We start from the raw sequence: 12,088 nt of genomic DNA, 5'->3' as shown, positions 1-12,088 counted from the left end.
ATTTAAAATAAATTATTGTTCTATTAGACTCTCACTGTTTCCGATAAGGTAAATTCGATGGATACCTAAACCATGTATCTACATAGACATTTAAATCGTTTTAAAATTAATAAAATACTTTTAGACTACCGCAAGATATCTACCAGACTGCTAAAGTAGCCAAGATTCTTTTACTTATGGAAAAAGGCAAGGGAAATCGGTACCGAGGAAAAAAATGAAGTGAAATCAATATAGATGATAACGAATACTATAGCTCTGAATACGAAGGCGATGAAGAACCGATTATGCAGAAGGTGCTAAAGCGGGTTACAAGGGGAAAAAACCTGAAGACGAATTAGGTACTGGAGATTCTGACAGATATGTGCATCAGTCAACGGAACGTGATCAACATAATGAAAACACATTATCAAGAAATTATTTTAAAAAGGCGACTAGGCCGTTTCACGAATCTAACGAAGAAAATAGTGAAGAACCACCAACAAAAAAAACTAAAGGTATGAATAAGTAAAAGTGTCTAGGATCATCACAAAACAAAATTTTTTGATATTCCGCCATATTTTGTTTAAAGTTGCGTTATCAATGAATAAATATAAAAGTAAAAAGATAAAAGAAAGAAAAAACGGGAATACCTAAGATTTTTCCCTACTTTTGTTTTTTCAAAATTAGCACCGTTATTACCAGGTTAACATAGAAAATATTTTTGGCGGTTAGAAATTTTAATATTAAAATAAAACTTTAAATGAATATAGGTCATAACTTTTTAAACGACCACTTTACTTTTCTGCGCTTAAAATTTGGATTATTCCTGTGGATCCGTCCCTGGAAAAAATATGAAATAATAATATTAGATATTAAAATATTTAGTTAAAATATATTCATACGTGATTTTTTTTTGTATTTTTTTAACGTTTTGACGTTTTTAGAATCAACCACGAACTCCATCCAGAGATTCAGAGCCAAATGGTCAGATAATGAAAAACAAGTTTTACTTCAGTACTTTGAAAAACATATTGAAAAAAAATTACCCCTCGGAAACATGAATGTGACGAACTACTGAAACTACATCCACACGTGTTCGAAAATAAGGACTGGGTCCGAATAAAAACATATGTGTATAATACATTCCGTGAAAGGAAGTGATTGCTTATTTTTATTTTTACTGAACCACATACTCGTAATAGATTATTTTTAGTTCCAATAAATTACTTTTAAATAATATATATTTTATTTTCAAAAATGTTTAAACCTAAACAAATCCGATTTTTGTACGAAAAGATCATTTTTAATTATGATGAAGTACGCAATATAAAATAGTGAAAGTTGAGAAATCTGACAACCCTGTCGGGCTTCATATAGTCTGGTACATATAAACATTTTATACAATTGGCTTCGTATTGCCTTCAAATGTTTGGGCTTCGAAAGACCTAAACCATATATCTACTATTTGTGTATTAAAATAACTTACCCCTCAAAGGTTGCCTTTACTAACTTTGGAATTTCCTATATAACTACATAAAATACACTCCTCTATCGGGCGTATTAAGGGTGGGCTTCCGGTTGTCTGACTAATATAGTGGGCTTGGTATTAATAGAGTAATGTGTATATATATATATATATATATATATATATATAATCGGTTTATAACGTTCTACGACGTCTTCCGATTCCCAATCGCCATTGCTCTCGATCGTAGCACATGTCTTCGTTCAAGCCTCTTTCTCCGATTTCCCTATGGATTCCTTCTATCCAGCTTTTCCTAGGTCTTCCTCTCTTCCGCCGTCCTTTTGGTGCCCATCGTAGCACTTGCTTGGGTAATCTGTCTTCTTCCATACGTTGTACGTGGCCAAACCATCTTAGTTGCTTTGTTTTTATATCGTCCATTATTGTATGCTTTACATCTATTATCTCCAATATTCTTGTATTTCTGATTTTTTGTATTCTTGATATACCAGCAGATCTTCTCCAGAAGTCCATTTCAGTTGTTCTGAGCATATTTTCGGATTTTTCTTTAAGTGGCCAAACTTCGCTTCTGTATGTTATAATGCTCTTAACAATGCTGTTATAGATGTTACGTTTATTTTCTTTGGAGATACTTTGGTCCCATAGGATTTTGTTCAATAATGCGATAGCTTTCCTTCCTTGTGTGCACCTTTCTTGGATATTCTTGTCCAACGTTCCATCTTGTGTAATTGTAAGACCCAAGTATTTATATTCCTGACAGTGATTAATAGTTATTTCATTTTCCAACGCTAGATCCTGTTGTATACCTCCAACGCACATATATTCCGTTTTCTTGGTATTCACTTCTAAACCCCAGTTCCGGTACTCTTCTATGATTTTTCGGGTCATATATTCAATATCGTGATAATCCTGGGCCATAAGAATCTGATCATCCGCAAAACATAGAGTGTATAGCATGTTATCATCATTTAGCGGTATACCCATATTCTTACATTTCCTTTTCCAGGATTTCAAAACTTGCTCTAAATATATTTTAAATAGTGTCGGCGATAGACAGCAGCCCTGTTTAAGACCCTTATTCACTTCAAATCCTGACGAGATTTCCTTGCCTAGCTTAACTTTTGCTATATTATGTTGGTATAGATTTTTTACAGCTTTAATGAGGTTCAGACTGATGTTAGTTTTTTCGAGGGCTTCCCAAAGTTTACTTTGTGGTACAGTATCGTACGCTTTTTTTAAGTCTATGTACACTAAATGCAGTTCTTGATTGTAGGCTATTTGTTTGTCTATTAACTGTGTTACACAATATAGGTGGTCAGTGGTGGATCTGCCAGCGCGGAAACCGGCTTGCTCTTCGGCCTCTAAGTCCTTGTATTCGTCTTCTATTTTATTTTTGATAATTTTTCCGTAAACTCTGCTGATGGTGCTTGTGACAGATATTCCCCGGTAATTATCGCATATATTTTTACTGCCTTTCTTGTGTATTGTAGAAATTACAGACAATTGCCATTCTTTTGGTATGACTTCGCCATTCATACATCTATTAAATAGATCTCTTAGGTATTCATACAGGGTGTTGCTACCGTATTTGAGCAGTTCTGGTGCTATGTCGCCAGGCCCTGACGCTTTTCTATTTTTTAGGGATTTGCATGCATTTCGTACTTCTTCCAGTCTTAACCGAATCGGTGAGCCACTGACAATTACATTGAAACTTTCGTGATCTTCGTTTTTAATAAAATCTTCTCTATTTTCTACTAGTAACTGCTTGAAATAGCCATCCCACTTTTCCAGAGTAATCGGTGTTATTATATCCCTTTTGGTATCTGTTCTCAACGTTTTAAGGAATTTCCAGCTCTCTGTGTTTCTTGTCCCCCCTATATAGGCGTTAAGTTGATTGCATTTGTTTGTCCACGTTTCGTTTTTCTTCTGTGTGATTTTTTTCCGCACTCTTGCTTGTGCTTCTTTGTATAAAACCTTATCGGAATCTTTCTGTGTACTCATATATTTCCGGTACTTTTCTCTCTTATCGTCTATTTCGGTGGCTATTTCTAAGTCCCACCAGTATGGTTTATTTCTTATGTTGTCTTTGTACTCCCCCAATGCCTCATATGCAGCTTCGTGTATACATTGTGTTATATGTGTATGAAGATGTTCCGTATTTATAAATGTATATTGTCCTTTCAGTTTCTCGTCCAGTCGCTTTTCGTATAACGTTCTTATGCTTGTTTGTTGTAAGCTTTCTAGGTTGTATTTCTTTTTTGGTGCCAATTTGTTTCCTCCTTGTTCTCGTGGATTTAGATTTTTTTGAGATTTCATTCCGGAGAACAGTACTTCCGCTTTTAGAAGATGATGGTCACTGCCGCATGTTGCTCCTCTATAAACCCTTACATCGTTAATTTTCATTCGACTCCGTTGTTTTATCAAAAGATAATCAATTATACTTTTCTGGTTCATAGTAGGTTGGGTCCGAGTATATTTATGAATGCATCTATGCTGGAAGAAGCCGTTCATAATTCTTAAATTGTTCTGTTTACAGATGTTAATTATTCTTGTTCCATTATTGTTGAGTACTTCCTCGCCGTATCTGCCTACTACGTCATCCTGTTTTTTATTGCCTGTTCTGCCATTTAGGTCTCCTAATAATATAATTTCTCTGGCATTTCCTATTTTGACGATTTCATCGTTGAGCTGTTCATAGAACTCATCTTTGTTAGCTACCAGTGCGTCCTCGTTTACACCATATACTCCCAAAATAGTTATTCTATAGCCATATATGTTCATGTTGACCTTTATCATTCTTTCATTTATTCCTTCCCACGATGTTATGTGCTTTCTTAATGTTCTGCGTATGAAGATCGATATTCCTTGTTGAGCTCTTATGTGTTTTGGAACTCCACTATAAAAATGATCATAGTAGCCCAATTTCTGTGATCCTTGGCCTTTCCTCTTAGTTTCTGTCACCACTGCGATGTCCATTTTCATGTATTTTAGCTCTAATATAACTTCATCCATTTTATTTGAGAGGCTTTGAACGTTCCATGTTCCAAAATTCATAGTCCTTTTTCGTCGCTTTTTTCGTTGCCGAGTGATCCGTCCATTCATCCGAGTCTGATTATTGGGTCGTTTAACATTTGCTTGTTTTTACAAGTATCGAGGAGTTAGCCCGATGCCTTAACCCCCAACTTGGAGGACCAGGGTTTGATTTCAGAGTTCCTTCTCTTAGAGAGGTTGCTTTCTCCACAGCTAAGGAGTCCTCTCTACCCCACTTCAGTCATTTTTTTTACAAGTACCGAGGAGTTAGCCCGATGCCTTAACCCCCACCTTGGAGGACCAGGGTTTGATTTCAGAGTTCCTTCTCTTAGAGAGGTTGCTTTCACCACAGCTAAGGAGCCCCCTCTACCCCTATTTTCTCTACCCCCTATTTTCCGTATTTAAATAAATAAAACTGTTTGCAGTTTATTTTGTATTTTTTGCACCCATTAGCTCCTAGCGTTACATATATGTAACGTCATATATTGAGTGATCTATAAATCCGAATGCATAAATTCATTTATTTTTATGTTTTTTAATCAAACTGCTCCCAAAAAAATATTAGCATCACAATAAAAACTGGAAAAAAATAATCTAGGCACTAATGGGTTAAGTCCACATTAACACTCATCATCATCAATGGCGCTACAACTCTTCGTGAGTCTTTGCCGCGTTTACTATTGCCTTCCATGTTTGTCGGTCCTGTGCCACTAATTCCCATTGTCGCACTCCCATTTTCTCTAGATCTTCTTTGACTGCATCTTTCCACCTTTTTCTAGGCCTCCCAACAGACCTTCTTCCATCTGGCCTTTCTCAGAATACATTGTTTATAAGGCGATTGTCGTTACTGCGTATCACATGCCCTGCCCATCTGAGTCTATTAGCCTTTATATATCTGACTAGATTTTCTTTTCCGAATAGAGACTCTAGCTCGTTATTGTATCTGCGCCTCCATTCGTTTACACACATTAACACTGCTGTGCGGCAAAAATTCCTTTGAAGTCGACTGAAAAACCGACAGCACGACGGATAGCGTTCGTTGTTCGTCACGAAAATATTTTTGCGTTAACCCATGCGACGCACAGTCCACATCAACAAAAATTTCAACGCACACGAGCAAATTTGTGTCAAATACAACGTACAACATAAATTTTTATTGATGTGGATCCGCCTTTATCCGAAGAGAAGAAACAAAATCCAATAGTTTATTTACCCAGCCAATTGCCTCGGGATAAAGCAATTAGAATATCGAAGTTCTTGTTCTGTCCTTGTAGAATTAAATAGTGTAAAAGTATTTAGTGTTTTTTGTCATCTGTTAGTGATGTAGTTACAGCATTATGTTGAACAAATAATAAATGATCATACTTACCCTAAGTCTCCTAATTCCAACTCTAGTGATTAGCTGACAGTCGTAAAGTTCTACTCGTTGCAAATTGTGACACGAAGTTAAATGTTCAAGAGAAGCGTCTGTGACAAGGGGACAATTGTCTAATTCTAAAACGGTTAAATTCTCAGCTGCACACGGCGACATCGACAAATGACGTATACCTTCGTCTGTTATTAGCTCGCAGTGCGATAAGGTCTAAAGAAGGATATTATGTATTAAACAAATTTTTTACAACAGAAAGATAGTTTAGGATTTTAGTTTCGATACAGAGACCACCACCATTCGGTTATGCACATTTCATTCTTTTGGAATCTTCAGAGCGACTAGTGGTGTGCTCTCTCAGAGATATCCATATACATAATATACAGTCCGTACAATATACAGGGTGTTTCATTAATAATTGTCCATATAGTAACTGGAGAAACCTTAGCACACAATACAAAGATTTAACCTAAAACACCTAAATAAAATGTGGTTCCTTACTGACTTACAGGGTGTTTTATCTAAAAATTTAAAAAACTATTTTTGCTCAGCATTTTAAAACTATTCGACGTATCCTTTTCTTACTTGGCAGGAAGTATAGGTATTGTACAAACTACTAAATTATGTTAAACAAACGTTTCTGGCTATTACCAGAGGCGTACGACAGGGGAAGTGAATGGTTGACCCTTTCCAAATTCTACGCCACTGACGAAATTGCTATTTTAGTTAAATTTTTGGATTCTCCAATTCTTTCTATGAAAATAATATACTCTTCATTCGCAACGATAAAGCCATTAGTTTTCGAGATCTTTGAAGTTAAAAATGAAACGACACGGTTATTTTGATCAGTGTATTGTGTCGCTTCATTTTTAATTTCAAATATCTCGAAAACTAATCATTTTATCGTGACGAATTAAAAGTATATTATTTATATACAAAGTATTGCAAAATAAAAAAAATACAACAAAATAGCAATTTCGTCAGTGGCGTAGAATTTGGGAAGGGTCAACCAGCCACTGTCCCCTGTCGTACGCCTCTGGTAGTAACTAGAAACGTTTATTTATCTTAATTTAGTAGGGTGTACAGTAGCTACACTTTCTGCCAAGTATGATAAGGATACGCCAAATAGTTTGAAAGTACTGGGTACAATTAATTTTTAAATTTTTATCATATGAATCATAATATATCATAAATTAATCAAAATAACTGTGCCGTTTCATATTTAACTTCAAATATCTCGAAAACGAATGACTTTATCGTTACCAATGAAGAGTATATTATTTACGTAGAAAGTATTGGAGAATCTAAAAATGGCTTTAAAATAGTAATTCCTCCGATGGCGTAGAATTTGAGAAGGGTCAACCACTCACTATCCCCTGTCGTACGCCTCTGGTAGTAGCTAGAAACGTTTATTTATCATAACTTAGTAGGGTGTCTAGTAGTTGCACTTTCTGCCAAGTATGAAAACGATACGTCGAATAGTTTGAAAATGCTGAGCAAAAATAGTTTTTAAATATTTAGATAAAACACCCTGTAACTCAGTAAGGAACCACATTTTATTTAAGTGTTTTAGGTTAAATCTTTGTATTTTGTGCTAAGGTTTCTCCAGTTACTATATGGACAATAATTATTAATGAAACACCCTGTAGATACCGTTGCACGTCATTATCTACGTCAGAGATCTAAGTTGACATTGTTGCCCAATTACAAAAAATGCTTGAATTCATTTTAAATCAAATACTTCACATAATTATTACGAAGTAGATTATACAACAAATCAAATTAATATTCAATGTAAATAAATAAGAACTTAAGAAATAGAAAACAAGAATTAAGTTATAATCTTACGTTAAAGTAAATAATAAAAACAATAAATAAAATAAAATAAATACTTATAATAAAGAATAAAAACAAATTTAAAGTGTCAATACCGTAACTGTCAAATTACCAATTTATGCCAAAATGTCACCTTTGTTCGATCGCAATTGGAGTGTAATCCGCTGTAATGTGCTTTATAAGGTTTGTTCCAACTCGATACAAAACCGTTCTTGAATCGTTACGCGCATGCGCAATAACGAATAATTATGCGCAGTAACACATTTTTCGTTACTGCGCGGTTCACGAACCGTTCAAGAACGGTTTTGTATCGAGTTGGAACAAACCTAAAAACGCTTTATATTCCACTTAAACTAATTAAATGAAACAAGTTAGGGTATATTTCTTTAAATTTACATTAATAGAAATCTTTTATTATTTCTACGCGTATATAATAAAATATATCTAGTGGCTGTAATTCCAGTGTACCCAGCTAAACGATTCTAAAAAGAAACAGACCTACCACTTAAATATATTTCGCGTTGGTATCATGTGACGTCACGTGCTATGATGCGGATGACGTGCAACGGTATCTATATTGTACAGACTGTATACACTCTGATGATTTCTAATAAGAATGAATATATTTACGGTGTTTATGGCGCTCTCTGAACGAACTGAAATATAATACGTCTCTTGTGTTCGTTTCACAGCAAAATTCTTTTAAAAATTTGAAGCTTACCAAATATTCAATCCTAGGGCATCCCATGGCTAAATGAATAAGGGTAGCGTCTGTTATAAGGACACATTCGTCTAAGTCCATCTTCTCTAAATATCTGCAATTCTAAAAGAATAACATATTCTTAATATGTCAGTATTATTATATTAATAATAATATTAATAAATAAAACATAAAATCAAACACTGCTTTTAATGCAGCCCACTAGGAGCTGAGACGTACCCTATGTTTTTCATGATACTTCAAAGTCAAATGGGTTTTGTGTACTACATGGTAGAATCTGGATTTGTGAAGATGGGTTTTTCGGCTATTCCATCTTCTAGGAAGTTGTTGGACTATCATTAGGGGTGGATCTCTGGGCTTCAGTCTTTTCCGCTCAAGGGGTCTTATGTCTTCATGTACCATGGAGTTAGAGGTTACTAGTAATTTCTCGTATGTAGCAGAATTACAACAAGTAGACAGTAAGTACTGGCTAGACAGATATTAAGACCAGAATATAAGGAGCAGTATTTATCAATATGAAAAGCTCCTCACAAGGAAGGATTTGTATCTGCCTCTAAAACTAAGACTAGTTAAATGCTGTATTTTCTCGATCTTACTATATGGCGTGGAGGCATTGTCGCTGACAGAGACGCTCACGAAGAAACTAGAAGCATTCGAAATGTGGGTGTACCGACGCATTCTTCGTATATCCTGGACCAAACATGTTACCAACATAAAGGTAATCCACATAATTGGAAAAGACAAAGACATCGTCAGCACAATAAAAAAGGCAACTTGAATATCTAGGCCACATACTGAGACCACATCTACGCATAAATAACAACTAAAAATGTTAAGATTTAATGTATAAAGGTGAAATAGCTTGTCAGATTTCTATACTTACTCGTGCTAAAGCTTGAAAGGCAGCGTCAGTAAATAATGTACACCCTGCAACTTCTAATGTGGATAAAAGATGGCAATTTGATGCTAAAGCTACAAGGGACGCGTCCGTTAATCCTGAACATCCACTCAAACACAGATAGTGAAGTCGAGGGCATTTATCGGCTAGTGACTGTACTGCTTCATCTCTAATATTCTAAAAAAGACATGAAAAAGTGTTAATTTTTATTGGTTGAAGCTGACGTACAATTATTTTAGCGCAATGATTGTATTACATTATACAAACTAAAATTAGCCTGAATCAAGAAGACGAAATGAGGATCACCTCAGTGGTGAAAATTCAACCTTTTAGTCTGTACGCGACTAGCGCTTTCAGAATCAAATAGAAGCAAAAATACTATGACATGCTCTTTTTTTAAGGCGAGAGCGATATTTGCACGTCTGTTGCCTTTGGGAGCCAACAGTGAAGAGGGGGAATCTTCCGTTGCAATGTCTAAGAATTTCTGTACTAAAGGAGTGGGGTGGAGTCAGTAGCAAGAATTATTAATAAGGGTTGGATTAGCGAATAGTTTTTAATATTAAGTTGAGCAGCGAGAGTGAAAAATTGAAAACCGAACCAATGGGTACTCTCCACCTTTTGCGCTATGTCTAAAAATACAAACGCTAAAGACTGCAGTAAATACAGAACAATAACATTAATATTTCATGCTCTCAAATTACACAGGCCAACGATGAAAAACCTTTTTTGATAAGATTACCTCTATCTTATGTATTTTAGTGTGCTGAGTCCGAAAAGCGTATTAAAAATGTTGTATCAGCCACCATTTCACTTTCACAATTTAACATTTAAAATTGCATAATTACCTTTAAAAGCAAGATGACTACTAAGGAAAAAGAAGCTTGTATTGCATTCAAACAAGTTGTAATCAAGTTTTTAGGTAATGTGAAAGACCCTAACTACGACCTTATATTAGCTAATTTATTAGATAAGTTTTTTAAGATATTAGATAAGATTTGGGATGTCAAATGAGCCTCAAAATCCACCTTTTGCATAACCATCTTGCCTTTTCCCTGAAAATCTGGGTGACGTTAGTGAAGAACAAGGCAAACGATTCCAATAGGATATCAAGGTGATGGAGAAACGATACCAGGGACGTTGGAACAATAATGTGATGGGTGATTACTGTTGGTCACTTCATCGGGAACAACAGAGTGCCTCACATAGGAGAAAAAGCTACTTCAGAAGTTTTAAATAAAAAAGAGAAAGAAAATACAAAAGCATTGACTCCTGAAATGATTGCACAGACCTATACTATTACAAAATAAGAATTAGATAAAAGATTGTATTCTAGTAATGTATCATTTTAATGTATTTCGGTATTTTGTCTTTTTCAAATTATTATAATGTATAATAAACCAGTGTCATATTGTGGGAAAACTATGGGTGATACGTAAAATCTAATTTCAGATTCTTTTTTAGCGCCAAAAAATACATAGGATTCACATAAGTTTGTAAAAAAAGTTTTATAAAAGTTTTTTTTGTTGGCCTGTGTTATTCTTGACAATTATATACGACCGTATACATAAAAAAACTGGAAGAAGGAATAGATGATAGTTTGGTTTCAGAAACGGACTATGACCCAGAGAGTCGTTATTTACTTTTAATATGATAGCTCAAAGATATTTGGATGTGAAGGTGTATGTGCTTATTCGTTACATTGATTTCGAAAAAGCATTTGACAAAGAAAAAACATTAGCAAAAGGGATTTAAGAGTATGTAATAACAAACTTTTACTGAAATCAAAGAGCACAAATTGTAATAAATAAAGAACTCAGTTCAGCAAATGAAGTCACTAAAAGAGTTAGGCAGGGATATATTATGTCTCAATTACTATTCAATGTATACAGGGTGAGGCAGATAAAGAGCCTATTAGAAATATCTCGAGAGCTAAAGGCAACAGACTCATGAAAATTGGCATGAAGGGGTTTTGAAGAGTGATCTATTTAATGAAAATATTTTCATCTATTTGCTACTTCCGGTTATACCGGAAGTTGCTTATAACTTCATTTTTTTAAATTGGACACCCTGTATATTTTTACATTTTTGGATTCTACTCGAAGTCTTCTTTCTTAAAAAATCAGGTTTTTTATTGTTATACAGGGTAGTTTAAAAGATAATTACGTTTTTTTTATTAATTTCGTAGCAATTTTAACACCCTGTAGAATTGGAGTAGTTTGACATCAAAAACTTTATTTATGTTCAAATGATTTTTAATATAGTCTACTACTGTCAGAAATTATTAGTATAGCTAATTGTTTAATTTTAGTATACAGGGTTGGTCGAAACACGGAATGAGTATTTTCTAAGTTTCCTTAAATGGAACACGCTGTATTTTAGTATTGTAATGAAATGATATTTATGTTACTTTTTTACTTCTTAAGCATTCCCTATACCTAACTGCTTTAATTTGTGCTTAATTGTTAATCGCACCAACAATTTTAACTACGTAAGTATTTTGATAGCTCAACCATTATTAGGAATTTTAACGATCATTCTAGATTAATATATGTATTTATTTCCGAAAAATTATTTGTGACTGAATATTTTCAAGGCCAACCTAAAAATTTCACGTATTTTTTGTTGCAATTAATGTTTGGCTTCAATCACCAATAACTCACAAATTAAAGCAGTCAGGTATAGGGAATGCTTATAAAATAAAAAAGTACCATAAAATATCATTTTATTACAATACTATAATACAGGGTGTGCCATTTAAGAAAACTCAGAAAA

General features: G+C 34.3%; 1 protein-coding gene across 1 annotated transcript in view; it reads right to left on the bottom strand.

Moving 5' to 3' along the window:
* LOC126879421 (F-box/LRR-repeat protein 2) overlaps positions 1-12,088 on the bottom strand; it is a 69,669-nt gene that overhangs the window by 15,752 nt on the left and 41,829 nt on the right. Inside the window, exons 5-7 of the mRNA XM_050642431.1 lie at positions 9,302-9,493; positions 8,419-8,520; positions 5,862-6,074 (exon numbers count right to left, since the gene is read on the bottom strand). Coding sequence (XP_050498388.1) covers positions 5,862-6,074; positions 8,419-8,520; positions 9,302-9,493 — 507 coding nt within the window. The remainder of the gene's footprint in view (positions 1-5,861; positions 6,075-8,418; positions 8,521-9,301; positions 9,494-12,088) is intronic.

The sequence above is a fragment of the Diabrotica virgifera genome, chromosome 2, assembly GCF_917563875.1.
Source record: "Diabrotica virgifera virgifera chromosome 2, PGI_DIABVI_V3a".
Lineage (NCBI taxonomy): Eukaryota > Metazoa > Arthropoda > Insecta > Coleoptera > Chrysomelidae > Diabrotica > Diabrotica virgifera.
Note: the sequence above shows the minus strand (reverse complement) of the source record. Positions and strands in the feature narration are given on the sequence as shown.